Source organism: Phocoena sinus, chromosome 12 (genome assembly GCF_008692025.1).
Source record: "Phocoena sinus isolate mPhoSin1 chromosome 12, mPhoSin1.pri, whole genome shotgun sequence".
NCBI lineage: Eukaryota > Metazoa > Chordata > Mammalia > Artiodactyla > Phocoenidae > Phocoena > Phocoena sinus.
In genome coordinates this window covers 32,372,522-32,394,345 of record NC_045774.1, presented here as the reverse complement: position 1 = coordinate 32,394,345, position 21,824 = coordinate 32,372,522, and the positions used below count along the sequence as shown (strand labels likewise).

Genomic DNA, 21,824 nt, shown 5'->3' with positions numbered 1-21,824 from the left:
CTTTTTATACTGATATATGGTGTTTTTACAAATTAAGGAACGAAGTACATTGTCACATGTTAACAGATGTGTTTTTCAGGTTTCTTTTGGGTTTTCCATCTTGCCAGCAGTAATATTTGCCATTGTGAATATTTAAATTTTGATGTACTCGAATTGATGCATCTTTTCTTTTATGGCTTTTGAGTTTGGTGTCTTCCTTACAAAGGCTACTGCCCTCTGAGATAAATATATTAATGTATGCTTTCTTCTAGAACTTTTATTGTTCAGTTTTCAGTGTTTGGATTTTTTTATCCATCTGGCATCTATTGTATTTTTAGTAGTAAGAGATTCATAGACTTTAAGAAGGAAATCTAGCTGGCAAACTTGATCTAGAATAAAATATATATAACATTTTAGTATATCCTTTCCTTCTAAAAGATAAAAACTATGTGATACTTGAAAGATATGTAGCTGATCCTTAGTAACCATGCCTGAAAGACTAACTGCCCTTTTACATGGTGGCCAATAAAGTTGGTAGCCCTGACCACTCTGTAAAATCTCTTTGAGAGATATTGTAATTATTTATGAGAAAAAATATTTTAAAATGCATTTGATGGAGGCATATTTTGTAAATTGGGTGTCCATCTGCTGAATTTTTTTAAGTCTTCTTTAGCATAATTCTAGGAGACTTGACATTTATATGAAAGGTCCTGCTTCTCTACTGTCCCTCCTCCTCCCTCCCTTCCCTGATTTATTCATTACTCAGTAATATTTATTGGGTGTTGCTCATATGAAGGTGTTAGGTACTCAAACTGCTTATAGTAGTGGGAGATACATGTAATATGTCTGTAGATGTATTACCCAAAAAGTGCCCTTGGCAAGACATTTAATTATGGTTAGATAATGTAGTTCAACAGTACCTTATTTTTTTTTTTTTTGCGGTACATGGGCCTCTCACTGCTGTGGCCTCTCGCATTGCGGAGCACAGGCTCCGGGTGCACAGGCTCAGCGGCCATGGCTCACGGGCCCAGCCACTCCGCGGCATGTGGGATCCTCCCGGACCGGGGCACGAACCCGTGTCCCCTGCATCGGCAGGCGGACTCTCAACCGCTGCGCCACAAGGGAAGCCCCAACAGTACCTCTTTTCTCATACTAGGATGAAGTAATTTGAATAATTTATCTGGATATTAAATGTACTAAATAAGTTAGAAGAGAATGAAGATGGTTATGGTGGGCAAAACTTCTACTGTAGGAATTCTCGTGACCTAAATTATACTATTAATTTCTTTTTGTTATCCAGGTTCACTTTGATGGCTGGAATAGTTGCTATGATTACTGGATAGATGCAGATTCTCCTGATATTCACCCCGTCGGTTGGTGTTCAAAAACTGGGCATCCTCTTCAGCCTCCTTTGAGTAAGAGACACAGTGATAACCTAAAGAAATGTTTCCATTTTCTTGTGTAGTGTGCTTAATATTTTCTTTTCCTCTACCTTCTCCTTCTATTGGGTTGGCCAAAAAGTGCCTTCAGTTTTTAAGTAAAAATAAAAGACACATTTTTCATTTTCACCAAGAACTTTATTGACAGTGTATTCACCCTTTTTTTCCACGACCTTCTGCCATTTTTCAGGCAACTTCGTAATTCAGTCTTCCCAAAACTTAATTATCTTTTTGAGCAAAGAACTGTTCCAGGTGCCTTTTACAGTCTTCCAGTGAATTGAAATTTTTTCCATTAAGAGAATTTTGTAAAGACCTAAAAAATGGAAATCCGAAGGTGCAATGTCTGGTGAATACAGCAGTTGAATCAGAACTTCCCAGCCAAGATGTAACAGTTTTTGCCTGGTCATCAAGGAAACATGCGGTCTTGCGTTATCCTGATGGAAGATTATGTGTTTTCTGTTGACTAATTCTGGACGCTTTTCATCGAGTGCTGCTTTCAGTTGGTCTAATTGCGGGCAGTACTTGTTGAAATTAATCATTTGGTTTTCCAGAAGGAGCTCATAATAGACGACTCTCTTCCAGTCCCACCATATATACATCACCTTCTTTGGATGAAGACTGGCCCTTGGTGTGGTTGGTGGTGGTTCATTTCACTTGCCCCGCGATCTCTTCTGTTCCACATTATTGTACAGTATCCACTTTTCATTGCCTATCACAGTTTGTTTTAAAAACGGAATGTTTTCATTACGTTTAAGAAGAGAATCACATGCAGAAATATGGTCAAGAAAGTTTTTTTCGCTTAACTTATCAAACATCAAAGCGATAAACAGAACCAGGCTGGTGCAAATGATTTTCAATGCTTGATTTGATATTTTGGGTATGTCAGCTATCTCCCACCTGGTATAATGTTGATTGTTCTCAATTAATGTCTCGATTTGATCGCTGTCAGCTTCAGCTGGTCTCATGGAGCATCGTCCAGTGAGAAATCTCCAGCCCGAAACTTCACAAACCATTTTTGACACGTTCGATCAGTCACAGCACTTTCTCCATACACTACACAAATCTTTTTTTGCATTTTGGCTGCGCTTGACCTTTCTTGAAATAATAAAGCATAATATGCCAAAAATGTTGCTTTTTGTCTTCCATCTTCAGTATTAAAATGGCTACACGAAAATTCACCAATTCTGATGTCTTTTTTTAAATGCATGCTAATATGACAGCTGTCACATAAAATCTAGCAAAATTGTTTTGAAATAAGTTAAAGACAACTAAGTACTACTAGAGCCATCTTATGGGAAAAACCAAACAAACCTTTTGGCCAACCCAACACTTCTCTAGTGTACATTTCTTCTTTGGTTAATCCTTTTGCCTCTTACTGCATTTTTAGTTACCTGATAGTCAAAAATACATAAAAGAAAAAATTTAATATTTGAAAAAGTAGAGTGTTTCTAGACTTTAACAGTATCATCATCCTTTAAAACTAGTACTAAATTTTGGAAGACAATTTGTCAGACTATCAAAATTTAATGTATCAATGTCAATATCCTAATAGTGATTTTATCTTGTAGTTTTGCAGAATAGTACCATTGGGAAAAACTGGGCAAAGTGTACAAGGGACTCCCTGTGTATTATTACTTACAACTGCATGCAAAGCTACAGTCACCTCAATAAAAATTTCAGTTAACTTCAATTTTTTAAAAAAGGTACACTGAGAACTTGACATACCAGATCTCAGTTTTGGAGGAAAATAAATACATTGTAGAAAGAAAAATGTAGCAAATACATTATTGTCGGGTTTCTTAAAAATTTCACATGCCTTCCCCACCTGGTGGCTTCACTTCTGGATGCCACATAGAAGCTACATAAGGGCACCAGAATACACAGACATGGTATCGGTTACAGTATGTTTAAAATAATAAACCTTGGAAACAAATATTGGTTAAATAAATTATGGTGCACTCATGCTACAGCTACAATGCAACAGTCATAAAAATATTACTGTTGAGATGGAAAGATTTATAAGACATGAAGTTAAAGACCAAAGAAGAATGTTTCAGAATCGTACATATCTATGTTGTGCCTTTTATGTGGCAAAATAAAACAAAACCAAAAACTTGATACATGTATATATACAAATATAGATACATGTGGGAATGCTTGGAACATCTAGGAAGGTTACACATTAACATGGTTAGTCAGGAAAAGGAATGAAAGGTGAGGAGAGTTGCTTGAGGGCATCTGTAACTGTTCTTCTGTATTCTGGTGTATTCTCTGAAGTTTTCACAGTGTGCAGGTACTCATATATTAATTATGTTATTTACTTGATCAAAATGTTCAGAATCATATCATTATTTTAGATTTCGGTATCTCTGGAATTTGTGACATTTTGAAAGAGGGTTGGATCAAAGGTTACCATTTCACTGTTGAAGTGTGAGCAAAGTCCTAGCGGAAAACCTTTAGAAGTAGAGACTTCAGATGTATTTTTAATTTTGTAGGACCTTCTTTTTCTGTTTATACATGTTGATTGAAAAATTGGATTTTTTTTTTCCCTATTCTGATCCAAGACATTTGACTCTCATAGCCTTAAGTTTTTGCTTTGTTTTTGGCTTTTTAATAGGCCCCTTAGAATTAATGGAAGCCTCGGAACACGGTGGATGCTCAACCCCAGGATGTAAAGGGATTGGCCACTTTAAGAGAGCAAGACACCTGGGCCCTCACAGGTATGTGGTGCTGCCACTCAGGTGGAGATTCCTTATGTGGTCAGAGGGTGCCTGTCCCTTGTATGTGGAAGATAATGATTTCCATGTATACTAAATAGATATTAACTAATTCTGCATTCAGATCCATATGAAATGTGGTTACCATGGGGACCATGTAAAAATGAAGAGTGTATCTGTAGTTAAATTTGCCTGGGAAAGAATGCGTTCATGATTTAAAATAGATTCACTCTAGGTACTTGGCTTTTCTTGGCAACCTGATTAGTTTAATAGATACTGAACTTCCAAGGTAGTCATTTTGTGTTGATTATTAATAATGAGAAGGGGGCAGGCCTTGTTGAAAGTATTTGTTTGGTAGAATATTCTGATTGGGTGACTCAACAATTTGAATAACGAGAGGTGAGATTATTGTAGATTAGCAGCAAAGATCACAAAAGCCACAAATATAAATAGACAAACATCAGAATACATTGTCAAAAATAAAGTTTTTCAATATTTTTCTCTCACATCTAAGTAACTTAAAAGAAAGAAACCGAATTTGTACATTTGAAATTTGATGTATTGTTTAGGCAATTTGGGGTCTTTGTAGACACGTTAAAATATTACTGAAATAGTAAGAAATTTCTTTAACTGGGATTTTTAGAGGACAGAGGCATCACCTTATTCACATACATATTAGAATAATAATTTGTCGGTATAAGTATTCTAACTGTATGTTAATTGGATGGCCCAGTAATAATAATGATTCCTTGTTTACCTAGGTTATACAGGTTGTGAATCTAGGTCTTTAAAAAATCTGAAGATTTCACTACCTCTTCCTCTAAGAATTAATAGAAATTGTTAAATTGGTGTGATTATTTTAGCTTTATATAATTTCCTCTTTCTTAAATCTCTGCAGCCTCAAATGCTGCTTATCTTCCTTTTGCAACACTCCTGACAAGTTTTGTTTTTTGTTTTTTTGCGGTACGCGGGCCTCTCACTGTTGTGGCCTCTCCCGTTGCGGAGCACAGGCTCCGGACACACAGGCTCCAGACGCGCAGGCTCAGCGGCCATGGCTCATGGGCCCAGCCGCTCCGCGGCATGTGGGAACTTCCTGGACCGGGATACGAACCCGTGTCCCCTGCATCAGCAGGCGGACTCTCAACCACTGCACCACCAGGGAAGCCCATGCCAAGTTTTTTTATGGGGTTCAGTGTGTTCCAGAGTAAAAGTCTGTGCATAGATAGAATAATGATTCCATTTGCAAATATCCATTTAAAAATCCTTTTCATGGCTTGTATGACTGCAAACCAAAAGCTGTATGATTAAAGGGACATAAAAATACTGCATCTTAGAAGTGATTCAGTATTGGCAAGTGAAAGCAGCTGGATTACTTTTAGGCATTACAGTAGTATCTCCCTTACCCCCCTTATCCCTGTGGGAGATATGTTCCAAGATCCCCAGTGGATGCCTGAAACCTCAGATAGTACCGAACCCTATATGTACTATGTTTTTTCCTATACATACATACCTGTGATAAAATTTAATTTATAAATTAGGCAGAGTAAGAGATTGGCAACAATAATAATAAAATAGAACAATTATAACAATATATTATATTAAAAGTTATGTGAATGTGGTCTCTCTCTCTCTAAATATCTCATTGTACAAATTTAATGCCTTTTCCATTTTAACTCAATGCTTATTATACACTAACTTTTGCAGTTTGAGGTGTGACAGCAGTACTAACACGAATTTTTTTCTTTCTTCAAAATTTCACAGATAGAAGATTTGTTCTTACTGTAGAGTTTAGCAACCTCAGCATATGATTTTTTTCTTTCTTCATGAAGTCGAGAACTGTCACTTTTTCACCTAAGGAAGCACTTCACAGCTTCTCTTTGGTGTATCTGGATTGCCAGCATCACTACTGTTGCACTTTGGGCTGTTATTAAGTACAGTAAGGGTGACTTAACACAAGCCCTGTGATACCTCGACAGTGGATCTGATAACCTAGGTGGCTACTAAGTGACTAACGGGCGGGATACACTGGACTAGGGGGTGATTTGCTCCCTGGCAGGTCAGAGTAGGACAGCGTGAGATTTCGTCACGCTACTCAGAATGGCGAACAGTTTAAAACCTATGAATTGTTTATTTTTGGAATTTTTCGTTTAATATTTTCGTACCTTGGTTGACCTTAGACAAGTGAAACCACAGAAAGCAAAACCACGGATAGGGAGTGACTACTGTATATAAGTCCAAAAACTCATTAGTATGCTAAATTTCCATTATATATCTGTAAATTCTTTCATTTAGTAAATATTGTTGAGCAGTGTTGTTTTTTTTTTAGTAAGATTTCTTGAGCATTTGTTTACTCTCTCTGAGCTTTGCACAAATTGTTTTACATGTATTGGATAACCTTCAAGCGACCCTATAATACAGAACTATTATTTCCTCCATTTTTTTGATGAAGCCACCACGGCATCCTAGAGGTTTTTCTAGCTTGCCTACTTGACTGCTGGTGACGGGGGAGCCAGGAATGGTGCCCAGTCTAACTGTGCCCTTGACCACCCCCCTCTCACTGACTCTCAGGGCACGGCTCCCTGAATTAGTCACAGATCCCGCCTTCAAAGAACTCAGGGACTAATGGACCTATAAAAGCTGTACATAATTTTATTAAAATATAAGATACAAAATAGTAACTAATATTGAAACTTTGACATATGTACCTCTCTACTGTACAACCCCAAGATGTTCATTGAACCAAAGGCAATTTGCTCAAATTATGAAGGAAAAAAAGAAATCTTAAAAATGGGTGAATACTGACATTATGTTTTGGGGGGGTACAATGAAAAATTTACAAAGAATTTTTTTTTTTTGGTCTTCTGGGAAGGAAATCCACCTTGTAACAATGTCCATAATCTTTTTAGGAGTGCTGTAGGTCTGAGCAGAGAGGTTTGCCTGTCACAGCAAGGTCTGTGGTGACAGTCCTGTCCCTTGCCTGATGGCACCAGCCATCCATTAAGACTGCCTTCCCTAAGTGTGCTGTGGACCTCTGAGGGTCCTTCACCTGGTCCACACCCATTTCACAAAGTTTCAGTGACTCTCTCTGGAGTCTTTTTTCAAAGATGCAGTGTTGTATTTGCTAAATGGAGGGAGAAATTATGGGGAGAATCATGAAAGATGTTATGGAGAAATGTGATCAAAAAAAAAAAAATCTATCAGTATAATTGGAACCATAGTGGAGAATGACTCATTGTTTTCTGGAATGAGAGAGGAAGAAGTATACCTCATGGCTTAGAAGCCATGCATTGATAAAGAAGTCGTGTTCATTGTGTTCATTTCCTTGTCACGTATCAGACATAACCGGCAGATCTGTATATAACTCTGGGGCAGGGATGCGATCCAGAGAACTAGTGTCAGCTCCTGCCTGTGTCCTGTATTCCCTTCTTTTCAGCCCTCTCAGCTGGCTTTTCTTAGTCTCCCTGAATATGCTGTTCTCTTTTCAGCACTCAAAGCTCTTTATCTGGCGGGGTATTAATCCTTACCAGTCACAGCCTGTTTTCCATTTCCTTGGTAGGCTTGTGGAAGAGCTGCTGCATCATGGCTGTTCTTTAAAAGGTTCATTTCACTGGCGCTTAGTTTTGTCCTTACTGAGAATGCTGTGCTTAGGAAAACAACGAGAAAATTCTGCTTGGATTAATCTACTGAGAAACCACATAAATCAAAACATGCATTCTTTGCTTAGATAACAAGGAAAGTTGCTCTTTTGGCACGAATAATCAATTTTATGAACGTGTAAGCAAAAGCCTGTGTTTTGACTAGCATGTGTTGTTAGAGTCTCCAGAAATTACAATAGTTGAATTTGATCTAAGAAGTGTTAGAAACAGAAATGTGTTCTCAACAATGAAATGTAAGAATGTGATGTTTTTCAATGTTGAAATGTAAACAATCAGTGAGTGAGTTGGATGTGGATATGGTGTTCTCATTTCTAGGGATGTTCAGGAGCCAGATGACTTACTTCTGTCTTTAGCAAGGCAGCATTAATATTGGTTGTGTCATGGTGTTTCCCTTTGTTGATTCATTCATTTGGCCTACCGAGAGGTCATAATGGGAGGAGATTAAAGGATAACTAAAGTTATATAAAACTAAATGTTCTACATATCTAATGCCTTCAGAAGTAAACGTTTCCTATGTAAGGTTTATCTTGGTGAAATTAAATAAGAAAAGAAAAAAACAGAGAGTACTTCCTGCAACCTTAAAGGATATTTATAAAGTCCACGGAGAGTTTAAAAAAATTAGTAACTCTGGATTTATACCTGCAAACTATAGTCATCATATTTGTTCAACATCCATCCGTTCGTGGAACAAACACTTACTGAGTGTCTGCTGTATGCAGATACTGGGTTAGGTGATGGGCTGTACAGAGGAGAGGGCCCCTACTTCTAAGGAGAACGGTGTGGTACAAACAGATTTTTGGAGAGGCATGAATGAGTAGCACTCGGAGAGAAGCATCAACTTTTCCTGAGGGAAGCAGAGAGCCTCCATAAATGGGGCATATTATGGAGTTTTTAATGCTATTGTTTATTTTTGCTGATGGTCTTTTACACAGTAGGGGTTAAGTGTTACTCCTTTTCTCCTTTTAAAATAATAATCCTAGGCAAGATTTTTTTTGTGGCTTCCTATTTGTGAGGCACTTAGATCTGTTATCTCATTTAATTCTCTCAGCAGTTCTATAAAGCTGGCACTGTTCTAATCTCTGTTTTACAGAAGTGGGAGGAGAGATTTAGAATGCTTGAGAAAGTGCCCAGATCAGAGAGTGGCAGACCTGGGATTCAGCCCGGGCTTTTTTTTTTTTTTTTTTTTTTTTTTGCAGTACGCGGGCCTCTCACTGCTGTGGCCTCTCCCGTTGCAGAGCACAGGCTCCGGACACGCAGGCTCAGCGGCCACGGCTCACGGGCCCAGCCGCTCCGCAGCATGTGGGATCCTCCTGGACCGGGGCAGGAACCCGCGTCCCCTGCATCGGCAGGCAGACCCCCAACCACTGCGCCACCGGGGAAGCCCGCAATTTCCCTTTTTAAAGCCTCAGTTTCAACATCTATAAACAGCATTAGAATAGGAGTGACTTCCCAGGAGTTAGACGAGGTGATGCAAGTAAAGCACGCACCCCGGGTAACGCGCTCAGTCTGTGGTAATGTTTGTCGTTGTCATCTTCATTTTACAAATGAGAAAACGGAGTCCTCCAAGTTGTGCCTGCTCGTTGTGGATAAAGCTGCAGAGCACATCTAGAATCCTGAGTGATTATTCTCAGTTGTAAATCAAAACATATCATTTCTTTATTCAAAGGTCCTCCAATGGCTACAAATTGAACCTAAAATAAAAATATGAACTGGTGACTATGACCTGCTAGGACCTACATAATACTTCCCTGCCTGCTTCTACACCATCTCCTCCTGCCCTTGATCACTTCACTCTAGCCTAGCTGGTCTGTCTTTCCCTTACTCATGCCTGGCTTTCCCTGTGTTGTATTACTCTTCTCATTTCCTGGAATGCCTTCTTCAGAGAGGCCCTTTCTCACCACCCGCCTCGCAGCCCCGCAGTCTCTCTTACATTATATTCTGGCTTTTGTCACTATGTGGGGTTGTCCAGTTTATTTATGTAAATCATGTATAGCCCATCCCCTTCTAGAATATCAGCTCCATGAGAGCAGACAGCTTGTCTTTTTCATTTTGACTGTGTTTCCCATGGCTGGAAAGGTAATTAACACATCATAGTTACTTGATAAATACTTGCCGATCAAATGAATGAAATAATTCAAGAGTGAAGTTATCTAACCATTTTAAACTTAGGTTGTCACATGGAAAGCCTTCCTTGTGGGTTATTGTAAAGATTAAGTAAAAAGCGAATGTAAAATACTTAGCATGGTGTTCTATATACAGTAAATGCTCCATAAATATCACTGGTTTTGTTTTTGTTATTGTTGGGTTAACATTATACACATTTATGTCAACACATGATCAAATGTTATTTACTTTCCTCTTTCGCATAGATATCAAAGTAGCATGTAAGTAAAGAAAATAAAGATTGTACTTTTGCTTACAAGGTATCTGTGATAAATTTTATAGACCATTATCAGAATCACTTGGGAGCATTTGCAGACTCTTCTCTCCTCCCAGGAGGATGTGTCAGATTCTCTTGGTAGAGGGCAGAAAGTCAGTGTTTAAAAATTTTCCCTAGGTGATTATCAACATTCCAAATAGTACCTAACCTGAGGAAAAGAATATGCAAGACACTAATATAATTTACCTAAGTCCCAATCATTTCCAGATTTCAGGAGGCTTCCTAAAAACCAAGGGGCAGGGCTTCCCTGGTGGCGCAGTGGTGGAGAGTCCGCCTGCCGATGCAGGGGACACGGGTTCGTGCCCCGGTCCGGGAGGATCCCACATGCCATGGAGCGGCTGGGCCCGTGAGCCATGGCCGCTGAGCCTGCGCGTCCGGAGCCTGTGCTCCACAACGGGAGAGGCCACAACAGTGAGAGGGCAGTGTACCGCAAAAAAAAAAAAAAAAAAAAAAAAAAAACCAAGGGGCAAGATAGGGAGTTAGTTGGAGGGGCTGATTATGTATTGAGATAGAGGCTGCCCAGTTTTTCTGAGACTGGAAAGCTGAGGCCCACGCACAGGAGTCTGCTGACTTAATGCTGAATTAACAGTTAGTGACCTAGATTCCCTTTGCTTGGATAACAGGAGTGATCCCCCCATGGAATCTGAGAGACGAACCAGTGGTCACAGATAGAAGGGAAGGGAGCTAGATGGGTCATTATCCAAGTTGGCTTCTGGTCCGTTTTCATATTAGGGATGGGAATAGCTACAGATTGATTTTTTTTTTTCCTAGGATATCAGGTATACATATGGGCCTGGAGACAGGAAATGGGGGGAACCTCCTTCCTTTGGAGGGTAGCAGCTGTTATAAAGGAAATTAAACAGTTTGTGATGGCCCTGGGCCTGGAAGATCACTTTAGGAAGGGATCTGCTCCGTCTGTCAATCACTCTGTCTCTGTCCCACCTCTATCACCCACCCTTCTATGTTAAGCATTTCTCTCTTGGGCTGATGGTTCCTAGAGATATGCACAGGCCCTGCCCTTGGACAACACAGGAGGGAGTCCTTCGGTGACCATTGCACACTTCCAAAGACTGCATTTAAAAATCTAATGCAAAGACATATTTTCTATCAGAATATACTTAAATTATGTTTGTTTGTTTTAATTAATTTATTTATTTTTGGCTGTGTTGGGTCTTCGTTTCTGTGCGAGGGCTTTCTCTAGTTGCAGCAAGCGGGACCCACTCTTCATTGCGGTGCGTGGGCCTCTCACTATCGCGGCCTCTCTTGTTGCGGAGCACGGGCTCCAGACGCGCAGGCTCAGTAATTGTGGCTCATGGGCCTAGTTGCTCCGTGGCATGTGGGATCTTCCCAGACCAGGGCTCGAACCTGTGTCCCCTGCATTGGCAGGCAGATTCTCAACCACTGCGCCACCAGGGAAGCCCTTAAATTATGTTTTAAAGATAAAATATTTCATACTGTATGTTTAATCTATGTAAATATATATATCCAGTTAAATTTTTGCATTTTATATTTTTAGCTTGTCATTTTAATTGGAAGAAGTAATTATGCTCTAACAAGAGTGTTCTTTCCTTTCGTTTTTTAAAAATTTTAATGTTTTAGTGCTGCCACCTGTCCCTATTCAGAAATCAATTTGAATAAAGACCGAATTTTCCCAGACCGCTTAAGTGGTGAGATGCCTGCGGCTAGTCCATCATTTCCAAGAAGTAAAAGGGCAGACACAAATGAAATCTCTTCATCTCCTGAAACCAGGTAATTAAAGTGGTAATATTAGTGTTATTTAGAAGTACTGTAGTTGGAAGATTTTTTTTCCTTAGGTGATTTATGTTCTGTAGTGATGTCTTCTAGTACATTATTGAAAATGCACCTGACTTAACGTGAGGCCGATGGTACTTACAAAAGTATGTCCAAATCAGGCAGGATATCATATTACTTGTTCATCTTTTAGTTGAACTTGCTTGATGTTAGAAGTTTGGAAATCCCCTTTTCATTTCATGCCAATTCATACTCTGAATGAACGGATCAATATTTGTATAAAAGCATCCTTTACAAAGAAGATGGTAGATTCCCTGTGAAGAATGGACGTTATTTCTTTTTAGTGCTCATTATATGCCAAGTACTTGCATCTACATTATTTCATTTAATTATTAGGATATTTGTTGTACTGTATGCCCAGTCATTTGGTTTTGATATCACTTGTAGAGTTGAGTTGGAATGTTTTAACCTCCGTGGATTATTAGGTAAAGAACCAAGTTTTGTTTGATGTTTTAAGTAAATGGTCTCTGCCTTTATATTAACTAAAGATATTACTAAAAGAAAACATTAATACAAAGATGATCCTTAGGTTTTGGGGCTTTCTTTTATGGAGAGTTTTTAAAATCTAAGACAATGTAGTTCTTTGATTATTTTAATATTTTGTAACTTTTGTTCTCATGGATGAACCAAGTGAACATTTGAATTAATAAATCTGATTCCTGGACTTCCCTGGTGGCCCAGTGGTTAAGAATCCACCTGCCAATGCAGGGGACACGGGTTTGATCCCTGGTCCGGGAAGATCCCACATGCCATGGAGCAGCTAAGCCCATGCACCACAACTACTGAGCCTGCGCTCTAGAGCCCTCGAGCCACAACTACTGAGCCCGTGTGCTGCAACTACTGAAGCCCGTGCACCCTAGAGCCCGTGCTCCGCAACAAGAGAAGCCACCGCAATGAGAAGCCCATGCATCACAACAAAGAGTAGCCCCTGCTCGCCGCAACTGGAGAAAAAAGCCCGCGCGCAGCAGTGAAGACCCAATGCAGCCAAGTTAATTAATTAATTGATTAATTAAAAAATTTTTAAAAAGTCTTATTCTCAGCTCACAGCAGTGTTATTGGAGTAATGGCATTTAAAGTATCAAAATCCTTAGAGAAAAGCAGTTTCGCCCTATGGATTGGGGAGAGCTGTAACTTCTTTAATTATCAACAACAATTTTTTTTTTTTTTTTTGGCTGTGTTTGTTCTTCGTTGCTGTGCATGGGCTTTCTCTAGTCGCGGCGAGCGGGGCCTACTCTTCATTGCAGTGCGTGGGCTTCTCATTGCGGTGGCTTCTCTTGTTATGGAGCACGGGCTCTAGGCGCGTGGGCTTCAGTAGTTGTGGCTCGAGGGCTCTAGAGCGCAGGCTTAGTAGTTGTGGCGCATGGGCTTAGCTGCTCCACAGCATGTGGGATCTTCCCAGACCAGGGCTTGAACCCGTGTCCCCTGCATTGGCAGGCGGATTCTTAACCACTGCACCACCAGGGAAGTCCCTGATGATTTGTTTTTAATCCTTAAAACCATGACTAATGTAACATAAATTCATATACCCAACTCAGTGCCCTGTAATGAGGGCATGTCACTTGAGGAAATTTACTTTAAGACAAATAAAGTACTAATTCACATAGTAATAATTACAGAAACAGAGTTCATTGACTCACAAGGAGGTAAGGATCCCTGAAGTTTAGATTTCAAAAGCTGAGATGTTGTTTACAATTTTAACAGGATACTCTGAAGGGCTGGCAGTTTCAACTCACAGGCTTTTCACTAACTTTCTGGGCTCTGGGCTGGATACCTGGGTCCAGTTTCCTCACAGCAGAAAGACCTAGTTGGTTTAGGTGACTTTTGCGGTCCTTTTTAACTCGAAATATTTGTAAGAAAAGAGTAATTTTTTTCTTTCAGTTTTATTGAGATATAATTGACATATAGCACTGTGTAAGTTTAAGGTGTACAACGTAATCACTTGGCTTATGTATATTGTGAAATGATTACCACAGTAAATGAATATCCATCACCTCAAGTACATCCAGAAAAAAATGTTTTTTTCCTTGTGATGAGAACTTTTAGAATCTACTTTTTAGCAGCTTTCAAATATACTATCCAGCAGTGTTAGCTGTAGTCATCATGCTGTACATCTTTAGGACTTATTTATTTTATAACCGGAAGTTTGTACCTTTTAACCGCCTTCCTCCAATTCCCCCTCCCCCATCCCCTGCCTCTGGTAACCACAAGTCTGATCTCTAGAAAAGAGTGACATTTATAGTGGCTCTAATGAGTCCAGGGATCTGTCTTCTGTGAGGATGTGAGCATGGTTCTCCGCGTCATCACCCGTCATTAAGGAGACAGTCTTAGAGACTTTAACGTTTCTATTGTAACCCATGGCACACGTTTGATATCTAAATAATTTTTACATTACATAGATTTTTAGCCCATACTGTCTTTTGTTCAGTGAATTCTAACCTGCCATTACTTCTCTGTGAATTAATATTTACACTTATTTGTGTTAAAGTTAAATTGCTTCAGGGGTACCAGGATTTGGTAAATGAGTGTTATGTTATTCGTGGTTTTGAAGACTTTGTTCAGATTTCTTCTCGTCTTCAACTTTCCAGGTTAACTATTTTTATTTTATTTATTTATTCTGACTCATTCATTTATTTATTTGGAGGCTAGTAGTAACCGGAGAGATGTGATTAGTTATACGTTGTCGAAGGAAACATAAGGGAGACAGTCCCTTAATGATCCCAGACTTTTTAAGGTGAACATTTTTGACCGAGATTTTTTTTCACTTTACTTTTTATGCTAAGTATTTTTAAGAAATGATTACAGACATCATGATATTTCAATCTAAGCACTTCATTATGCATAAAAACAACATTTCCAAAATAGCCAAAATAACATCGATTTATTTACTTTTCTAAATATAGATTTTATTCTTTTAAATTTTTAAAAATTTGCTTCAGATTATTTTATTTTTTTTCTTCTCCAGGCAGTCACTAGTTCTCAACAACAATCAAAATGATACGTGGTGTTTTAGATATAAATGATCGTGGGGTAGCAGCACAGCAGATGTTAACAAATGAAAGGTTGTTAACAAAGAAGCCTCATCTTACAGCTTGAAGATGGTTGATTTAATGTAGAATTAATAGAGTTGAAGTTATCTGGCTTCTTTGCTTTAAGTGAATCCGTATGAACATATTTAATTACATTTTTCCTTTTTAAAATTAAAAAAAAATTTATTGAAGTATAGTTGATTTACAATGTTGTGTTAGTTTCAGGTGTACAGCAAAGTGAATTAGTTATACATAGATCCACTCTTTTTTAGATTCTTTTCCCATATAGGCCATTTCAGAGTATTGAGTAGAGTTCCCAGTGCTGTACAGTAGGTCGTTATTAGTTATCTATTTTATATGTAGTAGTGTGTATAGCAAACATAAAATTTTTTGATCATTCTTTCACCTGGACTTAAGAATGAAATCGTGAGCTGTGCAAAGCTCTGAGAACAGTGACTGATAAGCAATAAGCCCTCGATAAATGTTAGTTTTTATTAGTGCTGTTGCAAGAGGAATAGGTTGCTTATTTGTTTCACAGTATTTATTTCAGAGGAGCAAAGTAAGGCTGGTGCATTTTTTTTTTTAATATTCCTAGGTTAAACTTTGAGTAGAGAGTACTCAAACAAGATGATTCTCATAATGTCAGATTATGGTCTCTCCTCTTTTTCCATAATCATTGCTCATGTAGATGGAATTTCCCAGTCAGGTTTTAACACATTTTCTTTGCATCCTTCTTAATAACTTGCTAAAAATTGGTTGCCAGACTCTACTTTTAAATTAAAAAAAAAGGCATTTGGCACAGCAAGAGACAGTTGCACCCCCAGAAGCAGATCTTGAGACAGAGATTTGATGGCAAGTGGTTTACTTGAGAGGTGAGGAAAACGCCACTAGGGGAGTGGAGAGGTGAGACCGGGAAGGAAAGGCAGCCAGTAAAAGCTTCATTGTCACCCCAGCTACCACTGTGGACAGAGGGAACACAGCCCTGCTGGGGGCACCAGTAAAAGCTTCATTGTCACACCAGCTACCACTGTGGACAGCGGGAACACAGCCCTGCTGGGGGCACTGTGGGAGGCTGTGTAAAACACACATCTCAGGTTTTCCCACCATAGGGATGAGGGAGCTGAGCTATTCTAAAACACGAGTTCCTCTTCGGTCACGGAGCTAGGCCTACAGGGGAGGAAGGATGAGTTAATTTCCCCAGCACGTACCCTGCCACACAGCAGGCAGAGCAGTCAGAGCCCCAGTAAATCCTGTGGGAAGGCAGAGCAGGTGAGAGGTAGGTAGGAGTCGGCTGCTGTGCACTGAAGGGGTAGCGTGTGGCTAGGAGATACGGGCCAAGCCCTGACAATGTCTGCTGCACCAGCCCATTCACCCATTTCAAATGCTGGCCGGTCCCCAGAATGAAGTATGCTGGCGTTGCTTGTGATCCAGGAGCAGACATAATAGGGCCAGATAAATGAACAATGCAAGGAATATGTATGTCCTTTTCATACCATAAATGGTATTTTAAGGGCCAGTTCACAGGCCACCTGCTTGGGATAGACCCATGGACAACCAGTGTTCCATAGCAATGCTTCCCAAACCTGACTCCACGTCTGATTCCCTGAGATCTCTAAAATTCAGATTACAGGGCCCAGCCCAGGCCGCCAGAATCTTTCAGGCTAGAGCCTAGGAGCCTGCATTTTAAAAATTCACTTGGGAGTATATCTTCCTGCTTAAAATTTTCCACGACTTCCCATTACCCTTGGAATTAAGACCCTAATTCTGAACATGGCCTACAAAACCAGTGTTAACTGGCCCCTGCCGAACTCTCCAGCTTTTTCTCTACTAGGCTGTTTTTTTTTTTTTTTTCGCGGTACGCAGGCCTCTCACTGCTGTGGCCTCTCCCGCCGCGGAGCACAGGCTCCGGATGCGCAGGCTCAGCGGCCATGGCTCACGGGCCCAGCCGCTCTGCAGCGTGTGGGATCTTCCCGGACCGGGGCACGAACCCGCGTCCCCTGCATCGGCAGGCAGACTCTCAACCACTGCGCCACCAGGGAAGCCCTCTACTAGGCTGTTTTTAAACTTAATGCTTCAGCCACCTTGGTCCTCAAACATTCTTTTCTCTCTACCTCGAACCCCCATTCCTACACTTTTCTAGCGAGTCTCTTACCTCTCAGGCTTCAGGTTAACTCCCGTTTCCTTAGGGAAGCTTTTCTGATCCTCCAGACTGTGGGTCAGATTCCTAATTATTATGTGCTTTTGTGTCACACATCCCAACACAATTGACACTTCTGCGTAAATACTTTCTCTGAGTCAGTGTACTTTGCTCGATGATAAGCTCCATGAGGGCAGAGGCCACGTCTTCTGTGATTCTGAGACGCCCTCAGCACCAAGCACACTACCTGGCACTCAGTGAGGTTGGAAGGCCACCATGAATCATCCACCAGCCTTCAAAGGAGATGTTATCAGTCACATAACCTAAGAGGCAGCTGCTTCATAACCTTCTTTTTATTCCAGTAAAACTTCCTACTTTCTCAACTTTGTAAAATCCCCACACTGGATATCTAAGAGGTAAATCCCCCAAACACATACCTACACTTGTATAAATTAGGGCAGTGTTTCCCAAACTGTTGTTTAACTACCTGCCCACGTAGAAAATGGTACTGCGGAAATGACCACATTTGTATGACACAGAGGGCTGCCTCTGGCTGTCAAGAGCTGGGGCCACAGGCGACAGTATCTCAGAGCACTGGTACCCAAGGGTCAGGGCATCCTAGCTGGGAAGCTCTGCCCCACATTAAGAGGGCTCTAGGGCTTCCCTGGTGGCGCAGTGGTTGAGAGTCTGCCTGCCGATGCAGGGGACACGGGTTCGTGCCCCGGTCCGGGAAGATCCCACATGCTGCGGAGCGGCTGGGCCCGTGAGCCATGGCCGCTGAGCCTGCGCGTCCAGAGCCTGTGCTCCGCAACGGGAGAGGCCACAACAGTGAGAGGCCCGCGTACCGCAAAAAATAAATAAATAAATAAAGAGGGCTCTACCTTGAGTCCTTTTGTGGGTGTGCTGAATGTTTCGGTCTATTTTCTTACAGAGACTTGTCAGATGGGTGGTCAGTTGATGAATGAATTCCCAGTGTGTATTTAGATAGAAATGTGAGGATGTAATCCTCTCCCAGTTATCCATTCATTCATCAGATGCATAAGAAGTGTCTGTGTCGCATCTAGAGCTTTCAGTGGGATGTTCTCACTTGGGAGAGCAGCAGCTCATCTCTGCCCTTGCCGTGCTGCTGGCAGCAAGATGGTTAGTCTGGGCTCTGCCCATCAGTGGAGGAGCTTTTCCTGGGTACCAATAACCTTAAGTCTCTATGTGTCTACAGCTGAGTAAAAGAAAGTTTATTTTTCTCTGTATATCTGAATAAAACCTGTGGGTTTCAAACTTTATTTTGCATCAGAAGCATCAGATGCTTGTTAAAATCCAACCTTGGAGGTACCATCTCCAGAGATACTGATTCAGAAAATGTAAGCTGCACCCCAGTTCATTTTTAACAAGCATCCCCAGGTGATTGGACGCAAGTGATCTATAAACCAGGCCTTGAGAATCATTACTGAATATAAAGACCCTTCTGCGGAGTAATAGTTCACAATGTGTTACCAAATAGAGAACATCAGCGTCTATCCCACGTAGTCTTATTCTCATGAAATATATTCTACAGGTGCTTGTAATTGTGTTTCTAAATTAGGTGCTATCGCTATTAAAAACCACATAATGTTTTAAGGTTCCATGTTGTTTATGCCTGCTTAGGGATAACCACAGAAGTACAATAAAGCATTTTAAAAATACCTGCTAATGCTTGTATTACCTTGCAAGGCAAAGGTAATTACTAACCTATATCCAATGAAAAAATTCAATTCAGTTCTTTATAGGCCATTAAAACCTACAGCTTTTCAAGTTGTAGGTCTAGTGTTTGTACTCTCAGAATTACATGGAGCAGTTACAGGAATTGCAGCTTCAATCTAATTCATATATTTAGGATGAATTAGATTTGCCCATCTGTACCCATGAGAAGGGCCCTGAGAAACAGATGGGAATACAGGCTAACATAAAATATGGAACTATAAGCATATATACATTTCTTTATTTGCAAAACTGTAAAATCTAGTAGTATAAAATTAATTTAGAGCCAGAAGTTCTAAAAGATTGCAAAAGTTAATTAGGACTCTTCAGAAACTTTGTTTTGCTTCCTAAGTTTTTCTGGTCCTGAGGGCTTGATGTTGACGACTCAGAAAGTTCCTTTAATGATTGGTCATTCCCTGCCTATTGTAAAGCCTCTTACCCCCTTTTGTTGATGGGCTGCCAGATATGGATTAGGAGCTGTGGAAATTTTCAAATATTCCAGTTCTTGGGAATCTGAGTCAAATCTATGTAGTTGTTTGTGTGCACCAGGGAGAAGCTGCGTTTTGGTTAAAACACTCACAGTCCTGATGCCAACGGCTGTGACACAAGGCAACCATTCAGAGTGTAAGGAAGAGATGACTGTGTTACTGTTGATGCCTGGGAAGTTGTTAGAACAATATTGTAGCAGAGTCTGATCTTCTCTCCTTGAATAGCACTTATTCTTGACTCAGGAGACTCTTTTATAAATTGTAGAAAAGCAATGATATCTGTTCTTTTTCCTATGACAGCAGTGTGAAAGCAGTGCAGTCCTGCTCTTCTTATGCTACGTGATCTTTATGTCCCAGATCTCACCTTATTGGTTAGGGCTTTTCATTTTATAAGAGAACTGATTAATTAATTGATGAATTCATTTTACTGGGGAGTTTCCTTGGCATCTTGATAACATCCACTATTATTTACTTATTCATTATATCCCTTTCTTCACTAACATATGTTCCTTATGCTAAATTTTAATTTAATAGCCTTATTAATCAAAATGTTTTATTTGTAGTCATTAGATAAATAGTAAACTGTGCTTATCTCTCCTGGGCTGTGTTTATGAAAACTCTATTAAAACTATTGTTCATGTATAGTCTCAAAAGGGATTTAATTATAAAAACTCTTTATTCGAATGTTACCTGTAGACATGGAAGTTTTAATTGCACTGGTTCTATTTGCCATCTTTTCTGAATCCCTTTGAAGATGGTGACCTCCTTATCCTGAAGCCATAAAGCACAGTCTTCTCTTTTTTTGTAGGGGGCATTTTGGAGACAATTCAGGTTCTCTTTTACAGTACCTCTAACATACAACCTTGAGATTCCCATTCTCTGATTTTTTACCTGTGAGTGACCTCAGCCCAGAATTTTTTTTTCAAAATGCTGGGGGCATGCAAAGAGACATCATTTTAACATTCAAAATAGGAAACCCTACATTTTTTATAGCTCTCTGTACATTCACTGTGTCCCCACTTGTTCCTGGGGAGTACAGGTACTCTGCAGCTCTGACAAAGCCCCTGTGAGACTAGAATAAGCTCTTCTGGAAAGAGAAGGATGGGGAGGTTTTAAGGTACGAGCCAAGCCAAACTCATGCTGGAGTCGGAGAGCTGGCTGAAATCCCTGAATTGAAGCAAAATAATTGTTTCATATTGTTTCAATATTATTTTTAACAAACTGATGACTGATTGAAACATAACGGGCTAGGGATTGTTTTTAAATGAAAATTGAAGAAACAGCTGTTGACATTCAAATGCGATCCTGTTATTATGTATTTACTCTTCTAATGTTTGTTTCACTAATATTTACCACAAATCTCATTTGAGTAAGATAGTAAGACATCTAAAGCATGGCACATAATTACACAGAAGAAGAGAATGCTGACTCAAAAGGAAAACATTTTTCCATCTGAGTGTATTCCACTGTCTCAATTAAAAGCCTAAAGAGTATTGTTGAGTAAGATTTTAGTTATGATCATATTTCAATTCAGGCTAAAGAAATGCTGAAATAAATTGGTTGTTGAAAATTCTAAAATCCCAAGAGAAATTGCTATGTTCCAGACACTCTTCTAGGTGCTTTTAGCTATGTTAGATCATTTAACCCTCATAATGCCTATGTGGGGTAGGCGCTATTATTACATCCCCATTCAGCAGACAGACCTCTCTCGGTTACAGGTTACACAGCTAGTAAGTAGCAACCTGGGCAGTCTGACTGTAGGCTGGCTCATAACCATTACTCTAAAGGCTGTTTTAAAACTTGAGGGAAACAGCTTGCTTAAAGAAAATAGGTGTCAGTAGATAATTTTATCCTAAAATATGAGTAATTCTTAAACAGTAATAGCTTCCATTTATCATGCTCCTACTCGTGTGTCTGGCTATATGCTAAGCACTTCCTATACATCGTTTTATTCAGTCCTCAAAAAGCCTGTGAGGTAAAGGATTTATTATCCTTGTTTTACAGGAAGATGCAGCTGAGGGTTAGGGAAGTTCAGTAACTTGCTGAAGGTCATATAGAACTTGTAAGTAGCAGAGCCGAAATTTGAGCCAGGACTATTCACTTTCAAAGACCATCAGCGTCACCGCTGCTGGGCTGCTTTCTCCATGTTACGATACACCCCCCTGTGTCTAATCAGCTTGTATTCCCTTCCTGAACAAAATTGTTGGTAATGAAAAATGTCGATCAAGAGGAGAAGATAAAGGAGTTTTAAAGTAGAGGAAATTTGTCATATTAAAATACGACAAAAATATTTTTGGTTGTCATTAAAAAAAAAAAAATCTGTCAACAAGCATATCTTGCACTCTGTTCCAGAGTGTGTTACAATATTATCACAGAGTTTTGACATTGTGATATAA

At 39.9% G+C, this 21,824-nt stretch overlaps 1 protein-coding gene across 7 annotated transcripts in view; it reads left to right on the top strand.

The window, feature by feature from the left end:
- L3MBTL3 (L3MBTL histone methyl-lysine binding protein 3) overlaps positions 1-21,824 on the top strand; it is a 118,620-nt gene that overhangs the window by 74,986 nt on the left and 21,810 nt on the right. For all 7 annotated transcript variants that reach the window (XM_032651701.1, XM_032651697.1, XM_032651700.1 and 4 more), the window contains 3 exons: positions 1,280-1,394; positions 4,036-4,138; positions 11,831-11,980. In XM_032651701.1, the coding sequence (XP_032507592.1) occupies positions 1,280-1,394; positions 4,036-4,138; positions 11,831-11,980 (368 nt within the window). The remainder of the gene's footprint in view (positions 1-1,279; positions 1,395-4,035; positions 4,139-11,830; positions 11,981-21,824) is intronic.